Source organism: Vipera berus (assembly GCF_964194415.1).
Source record: "Vipera berus genome assembly, chromosome: 4".
NCBI classification, from domain to species: domain Eukaryota; kingdom Metazoa; phylum Chordata; class Lepidosauria; order Squamata; family Viperidae; genus Vipera; species Vipera berus.
Genome location: NC_138206.1, coordinates 13,831,646 through 13,852,979, shown reverse-complemented (window position 1 = coordinate 13,852,979; position 21,334 = coordinate 13,831,646). Strand labels below are relative to the sequence as shown.

General features: G+C 42.3%; 1 protein-coding gene across 1 annotated transcript in view; it reads left to right on the top strand.

Annotated features, from left to right (window-relative positions):
- Positions 1–21,334, top strand: part of MTMR2 (myotubularin related protein 2) — a gene marked incomplete at its 5' end in the record, with an annotated part of 43,505 nt that overhangs the window by 21,352 nt on the left and 819 nt on the right. The window contains 10 exons of the mRNA XM_081328073.1: positions 954–1,064; positions 1,645–1,746; positions 7,063–7,146; positions 8,025–8,174; positions 8,460–8,648; positions 11,074–11,259; positions 15,806–16,012; positions 17,562–17,654; positions 19,199–19,312; positions 19,625–19,801. Of these exons, the coding sequence (XP_081184199.1) occupies positions 954–1,064; positions 1,645–1,746; positions 7,063–7,146; positions 8,025–8,174; positions 8,460–8,648; positions 11,074–11,259; positions 15,806–16,012; positions 17,562–17,654; positions 19,199–19,312; positions 19,625–19,801 (1,413 nt within the window). The remainder of the gene's footprint in view (positions 1–953; positions 1,065–1,644; positions 1,747–7,062; positions 7,147–8,024; positions 8,175–8,459; positions 8,649–11,073; positions 11,260–15,805; positions 16,013–17,561; positions 17,655–19,198; positions 19,313–19,624; positions 19,802–21,334) is intronic.

Below are 21,334 nucleotides of genomic sequence, written 5' to 3'. Positions count from 1 at the left end.
ACGACTATATAATGAAAAGGGAGGAGAGAAGAAAAATCACCTGTGAAAACATTGGAGAGACATTGCCAGCAGCATAGACAAATGTAGGCTAAATGAACCAGAGCTTGTACTGGATATTCATCAACTTCAAATATTCATTAGAGCCTTAAAGCACTTTAGATTCAGTCTCCAAAGAGCAAGTCGGTTATTTCTTGCACAATGATGGCAAAATTTATGATTGCTATAAGAAGGAACAGGCATACACTTCAAAGCACAGCTGTAATATTCATGTTTCCATAGCGTGCATGTAACAAAAAGCCACAATGTAAATTTCATTTTCTCTTAAAATTTATTTTTTTAGACAACTGTCCTGTGCTGAAATGGAAAGGGAAATATTACAAAGGGAAATATATTACAAAGGGAAATATACTTTGTGCGGAGTAGCCATTTAGGTATTGGATTAAGACTGGGGAGATCCATGTTTATCCACTCTTACGTAGTTGTGGAAATTTCCTGAGTGATTTTGGCCAGTCTTTCTGTCTCACCACCGTACTTCACAGGGATCTTGTTTTGGTGGTAAAATGAAAACAGATTATCTGAGGAATGGTGGAATATAAAGGTACTAAGGGTGTATAAAATAATTAGTGCATTAATCCAGGGGTTCCCAACCGGGGGATATTCCGGGGGGTGCGAAAACTTGGGTTTAGAAGTTTCAAAATTGTAGTGTATATGCATAACTTGTTGCCGTTATTTTGAACTTTTGTAAGGGGCGCGAGAATATATTAGAAGCGTTCTAGGGGTGCAGGGTATAGAAAAGGTTGGGAGCCGCTGCATTAATCTTAAAGATAACCCCAGGTTTCTGAATGTATTTGTAAGTTTATTACACGGCTAAGTATTAAAAAATCAAACCCTGAGCTCTGTTAGCTCTGTCTAACAATAATTCTTTGGTTTGGATGCATTTCCATTTTCTCCAGAACCCTCCATTTGTTCTAGATGGCCCTCTTGGAGTGATTAACAGAGTGGAGAAAATTGGAGGAGCTTCTAGTCGTGGTGAAAACTCATACGGCCTAGAAATTGTGTGCAAGGTAAACTAGTTTGTCAAGAATGGGAAGATACTGTATTGAGTTCATGATCCGTAGCATGTAATGGCTATGGCTTGTAATGGTCTTAATGGACTTCAGTAATGCATGTTGACAGAAAATTCATATAATCATAAAATGTAAATGACTCTGAAGATCATTTAATCCAACCCCCTGTCCAATTGAAGAATGGACTATTCTGGTTTTACATTTTAAGGTATAATAATTTTAGATGAGGTTCATTGAAGTTAAACATTTTTTGAGTCTGGAGGCAACTGTTGCCTACATTCATGACTGAATGAAAAGCTAAATTTCAATTAGAGGTTAGTGGGGAATAAAAGCCATATCTTTTTTCCATCCAAGTTTGTGCATCCCTTGAAAAATGTTCATGGTCGCCAGGTTAAGAATCCCAGTTTAAATTGACAGACTTGAGGTTTTTGTCTCTTACAAAGTAATTTCCCTCCTCCCCACTGCATAACACAGAGAGAATTTGGCAGCAACTAATAAACTAATTTCTCAGCAAATGAATCAGTATGGTGTGCAGCAGGATTTCTGGTAAGACCCAGTTTTGCCCTACGTTCTGTAGGATGTCCGGAATCTTCGGTTTGCTCATAGACCTGAAGGTCGCACGAGAAGATCCATATTCGAGAACTTGACAAAATATGCATTTCCGGTATCCAATCACTTGGTAAGTATTTATTTTTTTGGCTAATCTGACAAACATGATCTTTTCCAAGATATACAGGTAGTCCTTGACTTACAATCACAATGGAGCTCCAAATTTCCATTGCTAAGCAATACATTTGTTAAGTGAGTTTTGCCCTATTTTACGACTTTTCTTACCACAGTTGCTAAGTGAATCACTGCAGTTGTTAAGTTAGTAACACAGTTGTCAAGTGAATCTGGCTTCCCCATTGACTTAGCAGGTCAGAAGTTCACGAAAGATGATCACATGATCCCAGGACTCTGCAACCGTCGTAAATTCATGCCAGTTGCCAAAGTGTCCAAATTTTAATCACATGACCTTGATGATGATGATGATGCAACTGTCATAAGTGTGAAAAGCAGTCATAAGTCACTTATTTCAGGGCCGTTTTAACTTTCAATGGTCACTAAACGAATGATTGTAAGTCGAGGACCACCTCTATAGTGTGGTTGTAAGATGAAAATGCAGGAAAGTGGAGTGATGTTGATCTTGGTGGGGGCTATTGCAGTGGTGGAATTCAAATTCCTTAACATCCGGTTCTCTGCGTGGATGCAGGCCTGGACCTCCGAGGCCTAGAATGGGCTTTCAGAAGTGACATCAATGCACTTCCTGTGGGCTGTTCTAGGCCTGGGAGACCTCCTCCAGGCCTCCCAGGCCTAGAACAGACATCCGGAAGTGACATCAAAGGACTTCTGGCGGGCTGTGCTAGGCCTGGGAGGCCTCCACCAGGCCTAGAACAGACTTCCGGAAATGACATCAACGCAATTCTGGTGGGCCGTTCTAGGCCTGGGAGACCTCCTCTAGGCATCCGAGGCCTAGAACGGACTTCCAAAAGCAGCATCAGTTCAGCCAGTTCTCTGAACTCAACAAAATTTAGCTAACAGTTCTACCGAGCCTGTGCGAACTGGCTGAATCCCACCATTGGGCTATTAGGTTCTTGAACTCAAGCCAGTCTAAAAACAAGGCTGTAATCCTTTCGTATTGCAAAAGAGGGAGACTCAAGAGCTGAATCAGAATGTTCAATTTTTCCCTCCCCCCCCCTCAAACGTTGGGATTAGTCACTTTTCCCATAATTGATGGGGGGATATGTGTGTCAAAACATTCCTTTCTTTTGAAAGCAGTCTGAAAGGATAAAAAATCCTTTGGATTGAGTTCAACTCCTGGTGACCTGAGGGAAATATCCATTAGGCAACAATACCAAAGTTTTTGCCATTGTCCTCTTCCAGGATGTTTTTTCAATTTCCATTTCTAGCCTAAGCTCTAAAATCTCCTACTGATCTCCTATCAAAATACAAATTTGTTCTTATCCTGCTTGGCTTTTTTAAGATCAGTCAAGGTTGGGTGTGTGCTACAATCATAAGAACAATGTCTCAAAGTTGCTTTTTCAAAAGGCAGCTGGACGGTTCTTTCCCTCGTGGAAGAAGAAGAAGAAGTTTCGCTTCTCATCCAAGAAGCTTCATCGGTGATATAGTTTCAGTGTATCCCTTGAAAGTGCGAATCAAACAGGAGTTAAAGGGAGCTCAAAATGTCTCCACTTTCATCATTTTAGGGACATTTCTCCATACTGGAAACTATTTTTACAGAGTGAAATTGATATGCCTGTAGCCAGGTATACAAGAGCGGTCTCAGCCAGAAAGAGAGTGCATTTTGTCTCTAATGCCTAGGCCAGGGGTAGGCAACCTCGGCTCTTTTATGACTCATGGACTTCAACTCCCAGAATTCCTGAGATTCTGGGAGTTGAAGTCCATGAGTCATAAAAGAGCCGAGGTTGCCTACCCCTGGCCTAGGCACAGCCATTTGATACTATAACACATATGCATGAATATAGGCTTTATATATGACATTTGTTATTATTTCTCTGCTCTCGTCGTTTCTGTGTATTGCCAGCAACACCCTTATTTCATCCTTATCACTACTGGGTGGGGAGGACCAGGGAAGCCCCTATTAAGCCCCTATGAGGACTACTCTAGGCATTTGTCATATGAAGTTGTTCAGATTTGCTCTCAGGATGGCTTCCTGCGTGTTAAATGATGTTCCTGGTTGGTCAAGACCTCTAGGAAGGTGACATGTAGTTGGAGTCATGCAGTGCTGAATGCATCATTAAGAAAAGGTTTGTTCTCCCAGCTCTGAAGGAGGCTGTGCTCTGGCCCTTTCTTATGAAGCCATCATTAGAGTAGAGTAGAGCAGAGCAGAGCAGAGCAGAGCAGAGCAGAGCAGAGTAGAGTAGAGTAGAGTAGAGTAGAGTGTAGAGTAGAGTAGAGCAGAGCTGGAAGGGACCGTGGAGGTCTTCTAGTCCAGCCCCCTGCTCATGCAGGAGAACCTCCTATACCATCTTAGTAGATGTAGTTCAAGATGGTCATCCATTAGTTTAGGGTTAAGAACCACCAGTATGCTGGTGATATATACAATCCTGGGTTGTATAAAAACAGGCATAGAATCAAGATCACGCAAAGTATTAGTACCGCTTTATAAAACCATAGTAAGACCGCACCTGGAATACTGCAGTCAGTTTTTGTCACATACTACAAAAAAGATGTTGAGGCCGTGGAAAAAGTTCAGAGAAGAGCAACTAAAATGATCAAAGGCCTGGACACTACAACATATGAAGAACAGCTGCAGGACTTGGGTTTGGCCAATCTAAAGAAAAGAAGAAATAGGGATGACATGATAGCAGTATTCCAGTGTTTGAGGGGCTGCCACAAAGAACAGGGGGTCACGTTATTCACCAAAGCACCAGAAGGCAGGACAAGAAACAATGGTTGGAAATTGACCAAGAAGAGAAGCAACCTGAAATTAAGGAGAAACGTCCTGACAGTGAGGACAATTAACCAGTGGAACAGCTCGTCTTCAGAAATCATGGGCACTACATCCCTGAAGGTTCTTAAGAAGAGACTAGACAGTCACCTGTCTGATATAGTATAGGCTCAAGCAAGGGGCTGGACTAGAAGACCTCCAAGGTCCCTTCCAGCTCTGTTCTGCTCTGTTCTATTCTATTCTAAAGTGCAATCTGTCTTGGCGTTTTGGAGGCTGGAGGGGATCCAGACAGGGGAGAACCCAGACAAGATGGAGGATCTTGTAGGGTTTGCCCCCCTCATCCAGAATCAGCTCAGAAGATTTTCATGGCAAATAGTATCAGGGAAGCACCTCCAATTCACCCATAATTGGTTCAAGGTTTTCTTTTTTGTTCTTGCTTGCTTGTTTGTTTGTTTTTAAATTCCACAAGAACTCTCAGAAAATCTAGGATGCTTTCAGCCATTTCCCTGAGAAAATTTAAAGAGATCATCACGTTTGGAAGAATTTATCCACATCTTTCCAGTCTCAACATTTTTTTGAAAGGGAGAAGGGATCACCAAGAGGAGCAGCTAATTTCTAGGACTTCTATTAAACTCAATGCTTCATATTCAGGATGCAAACACCAAAACCTTTGTCCCAGTAGGTCCGGAAAAAGGAGTTCCTGGTGTCTCACATAATATTTTGTTAGAGGAATTGGGAACTCTGTTTCCTGTTCTCCTTAGGGAAACTGCAAGTATGTTGGGACCCGTGCTGAGGCAGGCCATAAAGAAAGATACAAAGAATACATAAAAATGCTGCATGTCATAAAAGTGAGGTAGGACATAAAAGTGAGGCATGAAGAAAAATGCGTGTATTAGTTAGAAGAGGAACAAGGAAATGGAGAATGCCAAAGCGCAAGTTCAACTGTAGGTCACACCTCGTAGGCCAGCACAAAGTTCAGTTACCGCTAACCACATGTCTCGCTTGTAGCTAAACCACAAATGGTGCCGGAAACTTAGATGCTTAGCAAGACACCTGTGACCTTTGCTTGAGACAGGGTTGTAAGATATTAAGCCATAATTTAGCAACGCAAAGGGGGGCTAGAGATGAGCTAGAAGGGGGCTTAGAATTCATGTAACCAATCAGAGATCATAAGTTATATTTCCGTGTTTTGCTACTTTTGGAGACTATATATGTACTTGCTTTTCCATGACAAGGTGTTCAGACATTGACATTGCTTTTTGTTCTGAACCTTTTGTGCAAAATAAACCAAACTTCTTTTGATTCCGGGGTCTGAGTCTCTTGATTCTGCAACAGTGCTACTCTTTAATTTGTGAGCTTTTACAGTTAAAAAAAAAGAGAGAGAGAGAGAATCCTTTGCAGAATCCTTCTCTCGATGATGCAAAAGAGAAAGTGAAAAAAAAGAATCCTGAGGTTAGCAAAAATGTTTAAAAACATATCTAGCAACTGTTGGAAATGTAGACAAAACCCAGGCACCTATTGCCATCTTTGGTGGGCATGCCCCAAAGCCAAAAGATTCTGGTCAAGAGTACACATATGGTTAGAGAAAATTACTAAAAAACATAGATTTTTAAGCCAGAATTATTTTTGTTAGGCATAATTGTAGGAAATTATGAAAAAGAGTATATATATCTAATTGTACATGTATTAACTGCAGCGAGAATTGTATTCACTCAGCTTTGAAAAAATGAAGATTTTATCAACAGAGGAAGAGTTAATTAAAAATTTTAGATTGTGCAGAAATGGACAGGTCCACGTTGAAAATGAAAGAGAAAGAAGATTCAGTATACTTTAGATTAGAACATGGGATATCTTTTATCAATGGCTAGAAAAATGAGGTAGAGAGAAAGGAATTTAACATGTATTAGTAAGTTAAATGTTGGAACCCAGACAATATGTTGCTGATAAAATATTAAGCATTTGTGACTATAAATAAATAAAAGAGAATCCTTTGCAGAGTCCTTCTCTCCCGCAAAAGAGAAAGTGGGCAGTGAAGATTTATGTGCCATGGCATGCACCGATGTTTGGGTGGGGGAAGGGTTTGAGCCTTATTCATCATTGTGCACTAATCTAAATGGGAACTGTTGATTGTTCCCTAGTTATAGATCCCACAATTAGCTTTAAGTTCCATGTCACTCAAAACAAACAAAACACCATCTGGAGACCCATCACTTACATAGATGGCAATTCTGTGCAAAACTAAGAAATTGAAATTCGGTCCTATGATGCTGCTTTAAAAAACAAGGTCTTACTAGGTTTCTTCTTAAGAACCATTTATTTCTTCCCTACCATTTTCTTGTCAGTTTCATAGATCAGAAAATAAAGGAATGTGGAGAAACATCTATTGATTAGCTTACTCCAACAGATGCATGTTCTGGGATTCTCTGCCTTTCTTTTATGCTTTTCTTAAGGTACACAAACAAAAAAGGCTGCATGGGAATAGTTATTTGGAATTATATATAAAAATGGAAAATGCATTGCTAAAGAATCTCTCAATTTTTTAAGCCTCTATTCGCATTTGAGTATAAAGAAGTTTTCCCAGAAAATGGCTGGAACGTTTATGATGCCATTCTGGAGTATAGAAGACAGGTGAGTCTCACTATTCCACTTCTGGCTTGCATGTTTTGCTCTCTAGCAAACTATCTTATTACAAACCTGCTGGCTGGAAAAAAAAATTCTAATGCAATGCTTGGGAATTCTGGGAGTTGAAGTTCACACATCTTAAAGCCACTAAGATTGAGAAACATTGTTCTAATGCAGGGGTCTTCAAACCTGGCCCTTTTTTGAATTGTGGACTTCAACTCCTAGAATTCCTGAGCCAGCCCTGGCTGGCTCAGGAATTCTGGGAGTTGAAGTCCACAAGTCATAAAAGGGGCCAAGTTTGAAGACCCCTGTTCTAATGGGATAATCAAATAAAAACAATTCCCACATAAGTGTGTCTGAGCCAGATTAATCTAAACCATAGCATATCGCATGCTTATCCAGGAAACGCTGCAGCAACGATGCTGCATCTATAGAATGACCACCACTGCAGAGGATGTGAAACATTTTTGTGGATCAAAAAAATAAAAGGCCACCCTGTACATTTCGAAACCTATCTGCTGCCTTTATAGGAGAAGGTGATTTTTCCCCCTCTCGGTTGCTAATTAAAAATCTAGAAGTAAAACTGATAGAAAGAAAAATCTGCTCTGCGAAGTAGACAGTGAAATGGATTTGACTTGTCCATGTTTTGCAAATATCTAATTTCTAGAGATTAATATGCAGAGAGAGGATTTCCTCTTCTCTCCCCTCCCTTCTCTTTCCTCTCATCTCTGTCTTTTCTCATTTCTCTCCTCTCCTCCCCCTCCCATCACCCCCTCCCTCCCCTCCCCTCTCCCCTCTCCCATCACCCCCTCCCCTCTCATCTCTCCCTTCCCTTCCCTTCCCTTTCCCTATTAAAATCTGAACAGCTTCTCTTTCCTATGTAGGGAATTCCTAATGAAAGCTGGAGAGTCACTAGCATCAATGAGCAATATGAGCTCTGTGATACCTACCCTGCCCTTCTGGTAGTTCCAGCCAATATTCCAGATGAGGAGCTGAGGAAAGTGGCTGCCTTCCGGTCAAGGGGCCGTATACCTGTAAGTATTGCCACTAGCAATATGACTTCTGCAGATTGGTATCTGCCAAATGTGTTGGGCTGCATCCTTCGCCAAGTGGACTTGGAAGAAGAAAGTCAAGAAAAACCAGTGGGAATTATTTTACTATTTATGGACATCAGCCATCCTAGCAGCAGGAATACCTCAGACTGCAGTTGCAGTGGTTTGATTCGGAGTAGTTAAATTACAGAGTCACGATATTCAATTATCTCCTCGGCCCACTCTTACTTATTTTTTCTTTTTCTTTCCGTTCTTGTCTTCTACCAGGTTCTATCATGGATTCATCCCGAAAGCCAAGCCACCATCACTCGCTGCAGCCAGCCAATGGTTGGAGTCAGTGGCAAGAGGAGCAAAGAAGATGAAAAATACCTTCAGGCTATCATGGATTCCAATGCCCAGTCCCACAAAATACTCATTTTTGATGCCAGACCAAGTGTGAACGCAGTAGCTAACAAGGTTGGACTCTCATCCCTCTTGCAACAAGTATTTCAGCCAGCTTCCACATAGCAGCTTCCAGTACAGATGGTCCTCAACTTAAGACCTCAATTGAAACCAACATTTTGGTTGCTAAGCGAGACATTTGTGAAGTGAATTTTGCCCCATTTTACGACCTTTCCTGCCACCGTTGTTAAGTTAATGACTGCAGTTGTTAAGTTAGTAACACGGTTGCTAAGTGAATCTGGCTTCCCCAGTGACTCTGTTTGTCAGAAAGTCGCAAAAGGTGACCACATGATCCTGCAGCCGTCATAAATACATGCCAGTTGCCAAGCGTCTGACTTTTGATAGTGTGATCCTGATGATGCTGCAGTATGTAAAACGGTCATGAGTCATTTTTTTCCAGTGCATTATGACTTTGAACAGTCACTAAAGTTCCTTTTGTAAGTCAGGGACTACCTGCATTTGGGTGCTTCAGATCTTAACTAGCAGAAGGATATTCTGGCAAGAAGTCCAGGAAACTTCAGCTGGCAAGTGGAGGACAGATAATTAGGAACAAGCAAGTTCTGAGTATTCCAGTATTCCAATATCTTATGGGATTGATGGTTTACAGCAGGGGTCTCCAACCTTTCCGGGCTCGCAGACCGGAGGGAAGGAGAACAGCTTCCAAATTGGTGTGCGTGCACGTACGCAAACGGCCATGCGCACTGGCACAGCACTAGCGGGCCCGTTCGCACATGCACTGGCGCTGTGTGCATGCATGAATGGCCACGCAACCAGCCTGGCATTAGCAGTCCCATTCGTGTCCATAGTTTGTGCGCAAATGGGGCCGCAGGTGCTAGCACGAGTGGGGGGGGGACTGCGTGCCCATGCATGCGTGCACCAGCCAGCCATTTCTGCAGCCTGCTGGCCAAGAGCCCACAGTCCAGTCCCGGGCTGCAGCCCATAGGTTGGGGACCTCTGGTTTACAGACAGGCAGATGATTTAAATTACAACTCCCGTCAGTTATGTGAGCCACCCAATTTTACGACTGTTTTGCAATGGTCATTTAGTGAATCACTATAGTCATTAAATGAACCAATGGTTGGCATGGATTTTCCAGAAACTGGAAGTAAATTGTAGGTTTTCAACAAAACTGTCATAAAACGCAGTCATATAATTGGGGGATGCTGCTGATGGCTGTAAATTTGGTTGCTAAGCAACCAGGCTGGTCACATGATGTCATGGGGTGATCATTGGAACTTCGCATCCAGGTTGTAAGTACCCACCAGGTAGGTCCATTGGAACTGCAAACATTCACTAAAACAACCAAGTCGAGGACTACTACTTTAGTCAAAATAGAGTGAAGGATTCTCTGGGTATTCTCCATGCTGCTTTTCTGTTGTGGTTTAACAACTAAGTCATTCGTGTGAAGAATTTTCCATCCCCCAGTTTTCCGTAACAATTAGTTCCAATATTGCTAAAAGGCTAATAAAAGTTCTTGTGTAACAATAGCAGCTAAATCCAGGAACTCGCAGGTGGAAAAAACTTGATGGAACAGTATGGTTCTAACTTGACATCTGGAAGATCAATAATACTTGCAAATCAGAAAAAGTTGCCCAGCGGTAGGCAGATCTTATTCTTAGGAAGCACCAGGCCCCAGTGCCGAGATGGCGTGGTTGATCTTCAGAGCAGGGAAGTTCATGGGAAAAGTTCCGAGGTGACTTTCCAAATTGATATGGCACGTTAAAAATAGCTGTGGAATCAAAACAGCTAGATAAAGTTCTTTTCTTTTCTTTCAAAAGGTAGTCTTAAAAAAAAAAGCAAGATTTGTGATTGTTCCTCCAAGACCAAAAAGGGGTTAACTTGATATATCATCTAATGGAACTTGCCACAGATAGTCCTCAACGTACGACCACAGCTGAGCCCAAAATTTCTGTTGCTAAGCAAAACGGTTGATAACTTGAGTTTTGCTACGTTTTATGACCTTTCTTGCCACAGTTGTTAAGTGAGTCACTGCCATTATTGCTTGTTAAATGAATCTGGCTTCCCCCATTGACCTTCCTTGTCAGAAGGTCGCAAAAGGGGATCACAGGGCGCCAGGTCATTGCAACCGACATAAATACCCGCTGGTTGCCAAGTGTCCAAAGTTTGACCATGTTGCCATGGGGATGTTGCCATCATCGTAAGTGTGAAAAACAGTCCTAAGTCACTTTTTTTTCAGTGCCGTCGTTACTTCAAACGGCCACTAAATGTATGGTTGTAAGTCAAGGACCACCTGTACTCTGCTTCTCCCCACCTTGAAGTAACAACCTCAAGGAGATGGGATTCAAACCACAGAATCTCATTTCAGCCTTAGCAGCTGTGGCAGGAGACCGTGTGCGGCCTGTGCAGCCAGGGATGCTAAGTTTGCACGTCTGAAATCTTTAGCTAGCCCAAAACAGCCCCATATTCGTTGCCTTTGCAGGCCAAAGGAGGAGGTTATGAAAGTGAGGACGCCTATCAGAATGCCGAGTTGGTTTTCCTGGACATCCATAATATCCACGTCATGAGAGAGTCATTGAGGAAGCTAAAAGAGATTATATATCCCAACATAGAAGAGACACACTGGCTGTCGAATTTGGAATCCACTCATTGGCTGGAGCACATAAAGGTCGGTTGATGGGTATTCTGTATCTGTCTGTACTAGGACACAGAGTCCATTGGGAATGGGTGCCCTAGAAATGCCACAGAATGAATAAAATGCATTGTGATGGGGTGTTACCGGCATGGATTCGTCGCAACTGTTCCAATAATAATAATAATAATAATAATAATAATAATAATAATAATAATAATAATAATAATAATAATAATAATAATAATAGAAGAAGAAGTAGTTGGAAGGGACCTTGGAGGTCATCTAGTCCAACCCCCTGCTCAGGCAGGAAACCCTATACCATTTCAGACAAATGGCTGTCCAGTCTCCTCTTAAAAACTTATAGTGTTGGAGCATTCACCACTTCTGGAGGCAGGTTGTTCCACTGCTTAATTGTTCTAACTGTCAGGAAGTTTCTCCTTAGTTATAATAATAATAAGTTGGAAGGGACCTTGGAGGTCATCTAGTCCAACCCCCTGATTATCTACTAGGACTCTGAGATCTCTCTCACTGTTGAGCAAGGTACCACCTATACAGTACCTGTGCATTTGATTTTTCCTGCCTAAGTGTAGGTTGCTAGGTTGCTAAGTTCTAGGTTGCTTCTCTCCTTGATTAGTTTCCATCCATTGCTTCTTGTCCTGCCTTCAGGTGCTTTGGAGAATAGCTTGACTCCCTCTTCTTTGGGGCAGCCACTGAGATATTGGAACACTGCTATCATGTCACCCCTGACTCTTCTCTTCGTTAAACAAGTAAAGGTTTTCCACTATCCAGGAGCAGAGTCTGCATTTCATGCTTGTTGGCTGCAGTGATAGAGACTTCAGATACTAGCTAGAATTTTCCCTGTTATAAACTTTCCCTTCCTTCTAATGAATAATTGTTAATTAGGGCTATGAGATACCGGTTCATTGGATTATCTGTTCTCAGTCCAAACTGAAAGAAGGACATCCCACGTGTATTCCAGAGAGATCTTATTTTCAAATAAATGAAGCAGGCAGTTCTGATAAGGTGATTCTCCTTTATTTCCTCCCACTCTTACACTGAAGAGGGTCAGTAGTTTGTCTCTTTTGTAAAGAAAGGAGAGAATAAATCTGCTGAGCATGACACTTTTGCAAGGAGACAGTTGGACTGAGGACATGGAGAGGGTAAAAGAGATCTTTCAGTGCAGGTGTCTCCAAACTTGACAACTTTAAGACTTGTGGACTTCAACTCCCAAAATTCCAGACAAGGAACAATGGGTGGAAACTAGTCAAGGAAAGGGTGGAAACTAGTCAAGGAAAGATTAAACCTAGAAATAAGGAGAAATGTTCTGACAGTGAGAACAATCAACCATTGAAACAGCTTGTCTTCAGAAGCTGTGGGTGCTTTATCAGCCACTTGACTGGAATGGTATATGGTCTGCTGCTTGTGCAGGGGGTTGGACTAGATCACGGGTCGGTAACCCGCGGCTCTGGAGCAGCATGCGGCTCTTTCAGCCTTCTCCTGCAGCTCCCAGTCGTGCTCGGCCATTTGCAGAGAGAGAGACAGAGACAGAGAGAGGCACTTGCGCTTCCCTTCTCTCTCTCTCTTTCTCTCTCTCTCTCTCTCTCTCTGTGTGTGTGTGTAAAAAAGAGAGTGGCCTCACGCTGCTCTCGGAGAAGCTGACAAGCTTATTGGGAAGGGCTCCTGCCTTTGCTGCGTCTCCACAGGAAGCAGGAAGCGTGAAGCCAGGTGAGCAGAAGATCGGAGAGAAGGAGAAAGAGAGAGGGAGGGACAGAAAGAGGGAGGGGGAGAGAGAGAGAGAGAGAGAGAGAGAGAGAACTCATGCATAGCACCCCTTGCATGCGCGTGCGAGAGAGAGTTTTGTGGCTCCCAGTGTTTTTTTCTCTCTGGAAAATGGGTCCAAGTGGCTCTTTTAGGGTTTAAGGTTGCCGACCCCTGGACTAGATGACCTACAAGGTCCCTTCCAACTCTGTTATTCTAAGTTCTGAATCCACAGCCAGCATTGAAGTCCACGAAGACCCCTGGAATGACAGTCTGGAATGATTTGCAGTCAACTAGACTTGTCTTCTGCTGATTGTTTATATTCTTATATGCAAAACGGGGGTGCTTGTAAAATACAGCAAAAGCTCATTTTACTGGATCCTGACCGATCAGATTTCGCAAGCCTCAGACTGAACTTCTGCTGCAATTTATGTAATTGTAAATCAGGGGTGTCAAACTGCCGGCCCGTGGGCCGGACGCATCATGTGGAAGCCACACCCATCCCATTGCCGGCAATGGCCAAACTCTCCCAATACGTTGCGCAACGTCACATGACGTCGCAGGTTCGACATGTCTGTTGTAACTCATGACAATGACATAAATTCACTCATTAATAATTAACATTTGCTCGAGCCACCATGCTCCAATTTGCATCATGATGTCATCAGATAAATTAGATAAATCCTCACGATAGTCTTGTCTCCGATTCAGCATGAATACCACTTATCCAGTTTATTCATTTATCAAATTAAATAGCCACCCATCTCACAGACCTGACTCTGGGCACAGTGTACAGTAAAACAAATATCTTACAAATAAAAACAAAGGAAAATGGGCTAGCTTCCTGTTGTTGTTAGTCGCAAAGTCGTGTCCGACCCATCGCGACCCCATGGACAATGTTCCTCCAGGCCTTCCTGTCCTCTACCATCTTCTGGAGTCCAGTTAGGCTCATGCCTACTGCTTCAGTGACTCCATCCAGCCACCTCATTCTCTGCCGTCCCCTTCTTCTCTTGCCCTCAACCTTTCCCAGCATTATATTTGCATTGGAAAACTTTGACATTCCCTTGAACCTGAGAGGTGTCCATGTCCATAGGTGGCCTCCAAGTGTTCTTGAACTACAGTTGCCAGCCAACATCCCTGTTGGCAAAGCATCTTGATGGCTGGCTGAGGAATTCTGGGAGTTGAAGTCCACAAGTCTTAAAGTTGCCAAGTTTGAAGAGCCTTGATCTTGAGGATGGCTTCACTACATCTCTGACTTTTTAAAACACCTGTAGATGTTCTGTTTTAGTATCTTAAGATGATTTAAGCTTTTTATATATGAATCTGATTGAGCATACATTAAATCCCATTACTCAAATAAACTGCACCAACAAGAGAAAAGTTTTTTTTTATCCGAAGCTTCTTTATCAGCAATCACTGGATTTGTTCCACATACCAATGTTTATTTATTTACTGTATTTATTTATTAAACTTATATGCTGTCTTTCTCACTAGAGGTGACTTCCGGCAGCTTACAGTCATTGAATAAAATGCCGTATAAAACACTAGAACAATAAATACAGATTTTAAATTTAAAAATGTAATTAAAAGTTCAATGATGTGAATATAGCCAATGAATGACTGAGGATTGACGCTAAAATGTTTTACAACTGTAGCTTCTGTCAATCTCTTTTAGCAAAGACAATGTGACAGGAGGTCATCAGCAAGAAGAGACTTTTATTTATGTTTACACAGGTTCTATCAAGCAAATTCATGATATTCACTGATTGGCAAAAGCACTTACATAGAATGCAGGAAACAAAAGGCTGCAAGTGAAAAATTACAGATGAACTGATTTATCTTTCCTTTGTCCTTTGTTTTCCACATGACTCATTTCTTTGTCCTTTGAAACCTAGGTGACTGGGTCTATTTGCCAATAGAACTGATTTATATTTCTCTAAAAGAAAAGAGTTGGGACAATGTCATAAAATTGGGAGGGATAGTGACCTCATGTCAGACTGTCTTTGCTAGAACAGGTTGACGGAAGCTATAGTTGTAAAACATTTTAGATCAAGTCCTTATTCATTGGCTATGTTCATACAATGATTGAAGGAGGTCACTTAGATTTGGCAATGCATTTTCATAATCTGCAAATCTTGGTTTTAACGTTATTAGTTCTTTTATTAAAAAGAGATCAATATATTGTGCCAATCCAGCCTGTTTGGTACTTGAAGATTCAACATATCATGTAAAGCCAAAATGTAGGTTGATACCATAACTAGATTGTGTGATGTAAACCCATTAACCTACAGAATTTAACTTAGCTATGGTTTTGTTGGGACTGTTCCAAGGGTAGAGAATAATGGATAGATTCTTCTATCCAACTCCAGTGGCATAAACTAGAAATTGCAATCAGTGAGACTAACAGCCTTGGATTTATAGGAAATACGATCCAAAATATCTAGGCAAAAAAATGCCTTTCCTGATTTTTTTTACGATAAAAGTATGAGCACAAATGCAGTGTGTTGTGTACTAAAATAATAAGCATGCAAACCTTAGCAAATAAATTGGATATAATCTTTGGAATATGACAGAACTTTGAGAATAGACAGTGGTTGCCTTCTTACTCAATGTATGAATCAACATGAAGGTATGAAAAAAACATACTGAAATATCCCTGGCTGATTTTTTCCATACTGCTCCCGTCACGCAAAGATATTAGCTTGGGCCTTTTTAAGGTGAAGATGACGGATGGAGCCCAATTGTTCTCAAGACTACTTTTATTGGGGATAAACACCAAAATCACATAATATCTTTTTTTTCTTTTTTTCTTTTAACCCAGCTGATTCTCGCTGGAGCTCTTCGGATTGCTGACAAGGTTGAATCAGGGAAGACCTCGGTGATCGTGCATTGTAGCGATGGTTGGGACCGTACTGCTCAGCTGACATCCCTGGCCATGCTCATGCTAGATGGCTATTACAGGACAATACGAGGCTTCCAGGTGCTGCTTGAGAAAGAATGGCTGAGTTTCGGGCACAGGTTCCAGCTGGTGAGTTAAGTTGTTTTTTTTGGGTAGAACGTATTATAAAAAAAAATATTATATTATAAAGTCTAATAAAAATTATTACACATTATAAAAACTATTACATATTATAAAACGATGTTGAGACTCCAGAAAGAGTGCAGAAAAGAACAACAAAGATGATTAGGGGGCTGGGGAGTAAAACATACGAAGAACGGTTGCAGGAATTAGGTGTATCTAGTCTAGTGAAACCCCTTCATGGATTACTGCCTTGTCGTGGCGAAGGGGCTTGCGTAATTCAATGAAGCTATGAGCTATGCCGTGCAGGGCCACCCAAGACGAACAGGTCATAGCAGAGAGTTCTGACAAAACGTGATCCACTGGAGAAGGAAATGGCAACCCACTCCAGTATCTTTGCCATGAAAACCCTATGGACATTGTCCATGGGGTCGCAATGGGTCGGACACGACTTCCCAACTAACAACAACAAAGTCTAGGGAAAAGAAGGACGGGGTGACATGATAACAGCGATCCAGTATTTGAAAGGCTGCCACAAAGAAGAGGGGCAGGGGGTCAACTTATTTTCCAGATCCCCAGAATGCATGACAAGAAACAATGGATGGAAACTAACAAGGAGAGAAGCAGCTTAGAACTAAGAAGAAATTTCCTAATAGTGAGATCAATTAACCAGTGGGACACCTTGCCTTCACTGGAGGCTTTTAAGAGACTGAACAGTGACTTGTCTGGAATGCAATAGGTTCTCCTGATTGAGCAGAGGGGTGGCTTAGATGACCTCCAAGTTCCCTTCCAACTCTTGCCTGGAACCGTAATGCAGGAGAAAAAAAAAAGGAAGGGGGGAGAAAAAGGAACAGCATAACGTTTTCTCATCGTGCAAAATTTTTAGACAGTATCTAGAGAAGCCAAATAGAAGATTTAAAACAAAGCAATTTTTTTTCCAAACAGTATATAATTTGCATGTAGAATTCATTAATTTCTAGGTGTAATTCTAGGTGACCATCACCATGTAAGTGATGGACATTAACGTGGATAATTCCAAAAGGAGATTGAGTAAAGTTGTGGGGACATGTATATAAAGAGCTATCTTGCTAAGAGTGGATGCTAAGACTCAATATTGAAGATTCATGTTACTTTAGGATGGGGGTGGGGGGGTGTCAATATGTAAAAAATACCAGTTGTGAAGAAACAACACAGAAGAGAGTTATGTCTTTTCACCTTATGAGAACTTGAAGAGTATCTAGTTGGCCCCTGGGAATGTTGGATTCAGATGACCCTTTGCCTAATTCTACACAGTATTAATTTCATATGTTATTAGAGGAGGATGAAGGGTGAAAATGTGTATGAAAGCCACAATGAACTTTAAACGGGGAGGGTGGAGGAAGAGAAATACAAAACTGCTGTCTGATTGTTCTTCAGGCTGCAAATCAGAAATTGGGGCTCCACCTGCAGGCCTGTTAAGTTGCTTGCTTCGGTTCTCTGCGATGAGGGTAATTGTCATAGGTCTGTGTCGCTGTGTCTGTGTGTTTTTCCTTCTACCTTTCTGGGTGTTTTTTTTCAGAGAGTTGGCCATGGAGACAAAAACCACGCTGATGCCGACCGATCTCCTGTTTTCCTCCAGTTTGTGGACTGTGTGTGGCAGATGACAAGACAGGTACATTTTGGGGACAGCAAAGAACCCTAGAAGTAATGTTCCTCCCTTTTTATTGTCGAGCCAATATAAAGTACATGCGTCAATGTTTATGGGTTGGAAAGGTCGATAGGTTGCAGTTCTATAAAAACAATAGTATTTCAGTGGCAACCACCCGGAAGCTTCAACTGGTGCAGAGTGCAGCTGCATGGGTAGTGATGGGAGCACCCCGATACTCCCATATTACACCCCTCCTGCGTGAGCTGCATTGGCTACCGGTTGCCTTCCGGGTGAGATTTAAGGTGCTGGTACTTACCTTTAAAGCCCTACATGGCTTAGGCCCGGGATACTTGCAGGACCATCTGCTGCCGGGAACGACTTCCCATCGCCCAGTGCGCTCACACAGAGAAGGCCTCCTCAGGGTACCGTCGGCTAGACAATGTCAGCTGGCGACCCCCAGGGGAAGAGCCTTCTCTGTGGGAGCACCAGCCCTATGGAACCAGCTCCCCCCTGAGCTTCGAATGGCCCAAGATCTCCGGTCCTTTCGCCGCGGCCTCAAAACACTCCTTTTCCATCAGGCTGACCTGGACTGACAGGGATTTTAATTATGTTTACAATTTTAACACCAATCTTTAATTTATTTCAATTTTTAATTTTAATTTACTGTACAGAGACCTTTAATTTTTGTTGTCGTTAGCCGCCCTGAGTCCCTCGGGAGATAGGGCGCGATATAAGTCCCATTAATAAATAAATAAATAAATAAATAAATAAGCCTGGTAAACTCAATGGGTTTCAGTGCTGAACATGTTCTCCATTTGTACAGGCAACCCTCAACTTATGACCACAACTGAACCCAACATTTATGTTGCTAAGTGAAAAAATGGTTAAGTGAGTTCTGCCCCATTTTACAACCTTCCTTGCCACAATTGTTAAGTGAATCACTGTGTTTATTAAGTTAGTAACATGGTTGTTAAGTGAATCTAGATTCCCCATTGACTTTGCTTGTCAGAAGGTCACAAAAAGCTGATCGCATGACTCCAGGCCCCGGCAGCCGTCATAAATATGAACCACTTGCCAAGCGTCTGAATTTTGATCAGGTGACCATGGGGATGCTGCAACGGTCTTAAGTGTGAAAAACAGTCATAAGTTACTTTTTTTTCAGTGCCATTGTAACTTTGAATGGTCACTAAATGAACTGTGGTAAGCTGAGGACTACTGTACACATCAAGATCCCAAAGGTACTTTTTCAAAAGGCAACTGGACTTTGCTTTTCCTTGAAGATGTTTCGCTTCTCATTCAGGAAGCTTCAGAACTGAAGAAGCTTCTTGGATGAGAAGCAAAAAATCTTCAAGGAAAAACAAATTTAAATTGCCTTTTGGAAAAAGCACCTTTGGGACAACCATGACCTGGATGACTGAGAATCTCCACAGACACACGCATACACACTTCTCCAGTATACATACACATTTCTCCAGTATAATTTTCTGGCAGGAAAATGCCCTTTCAAGTGTTGTGTGGAAAAATCCTGTGTAAATCTACTGTAACATTTTTCCTTCCTTCCTCCCAAGTTTCCCACAGCTTTTGAATTCAATGAGTTCTTACTCGTCACCATCCTTGACCATCTCTACAGCTGTCTCTTTGGGACCTTCCTGTGTAACAGTGAGCAGCAGAGAGTGAAAGAGGTAAAGAGTCGCAATGCTTTTTTAAAATAATAATAGTAATAATAATTCTCCCTACTCATTTATGTATGCTTTTCCAATGGAACAACATGCTTCTTCTATCCATGGGCTGTCAGGCTCCTAAACGGGAAATAACTCTTAAGTATGATTGACTTGCGAGGCCGGTGTGTTGTGCAATTAGCTCACATGCTGTAACAAGATGGTGGGTTTGTTGTCGCTGTGAGTTGAGGGGGGCACGAAGGGAGGCTCAGCCAATCTGACTGTACACATGTTGTTGTACTTTGATAATAAAGGTTCGTTCATTGCTCTTTACAGGGCCTTTCAGAAAAGACAGTATCCCTGTGGTCCTACATCAACAGTCAGCTTGAAGACTTCACCAACCCTCTCTATGCCAGCTACACCAACCACGTGTTATATCCAGTGGCTAGCATGCGTCACTTAGAGCTCTGGGTAGGATACTACATCCGGTGGAATCCTCGAATGAAACCCCAGGTGAACCGATTTTGTGGGGAGGAGAAAGGGGGCGTGGGTCAAAATCAGATAATAATAATAATAATAATAATAATAATAATAATAATAATAATAATAATAATAATAATAATAATAATAATAATAATAATAATATGAGGAGGAGGAGGAGGAGGAGGAGGAAGGGACCTTGGAGGTCATCTAGTCCAACGCCCTGCTCAGGCAGGAAATCCTATACCATTTTGGACAAATGGCTGTCCAGTCTCTTCTTAAAAACTTCCAGTGTTGGAGAATTCACAGCTTCTGGAGGCAGGTTGTTCCACCGATTAATTGTTCTAACTGTCAGGTAGTTTCTCCTTAGTTCTAGGTTGCTTCTCTCCTTCTCTCCTTGACTAGTTTCCATCCGTTGCTTCTTGTCCTGCCTTCAGGCGCTTTGGAGAATAGCTTGACTCCCTCTTCTTTGGGGCAGCCCCTGAGGTAATGGAACACTGCTATCATGTCACCCCTCGCCCTTCTCTTCGTTAAACTACACATACCCAATGTTTCTTAGCATTGTAATTATGGTCAGTGGACTTTCTGTGTTTCGCAAGACTAACTAGAAGATGTTCGTTTGGGACAGGGGTCCCCAGCCCCCGGGTCCGTGGGCCAGCACCGGTCCACGGCTTGTTGGGAAGCACACTGTGCCAGGGGCAGGTGAGCGCACAAGCAGGCGAAGCTCCATTTGTGTATATGCAGCGGGCGCATGGGTGAAACCATCCCCTCCCCCCACTGCTACCAGCCCACAGAGTCAGAAAGGGTGGGGGGCCACGGTTCTATGATGACCACATGGCAAGAATGATTTTTTTATTACTATTTTTCTATTTGTTTGTATCCCGCCTTTGTTATTTTTACAAATACCTCCCAAGCAGTGAACATATCCAACACATCTTCCTCCTCCTATTTTCTTCACAACAGCCACCCTGTGAGGTGAGTTGGGCTGAGAGAGAGAGAGAGAGAGAGAGATTGGCCCCAAATCACCCAGCTGGCTTTCAGGGCTAAGTCTCAGTTTCTGAATCTCCCAGTTTCTAGCCTGGCGTCTTCCCCTCACATTGTGCTTTGACTCATCCAAAACCAACCATATTTGAAATTGTATTACTCCAGGGCAGGGGTAGGCAACCTTGGCTCTTTTATGACTCGCGGACTTCAACTCCCAGAATTCCTGAGCCTGCATGGCTCAGCTTGGAAACCTCTCCCTTTCCCCTCAGCGTGGCTGGCTCAGGAATTCTGGGAGTTGAAGTCCGCGAGTCATAAAAGAGCCAAGGTTGCCTACCCCTGCTCCAGGGAATTGGCTGTGTAATTGTACCTAATACAGGTAATCCTCGACATATGGCCGCAACTGAGCCCAAAATTTCTGTTGTTAAACAAGACAGTTGTTAAGTCACCTTTTGCCCCATTTTACGACCTTTCTTGCCACAGTTGTTAAGTGAATCACTTAATCACAGTTGTTAAGATAGTAGCACGGTTGTGAAGTGAATCTGGCTTGCCCATTGACTTTGCTTGTCAGAAGGTCATTAAAGA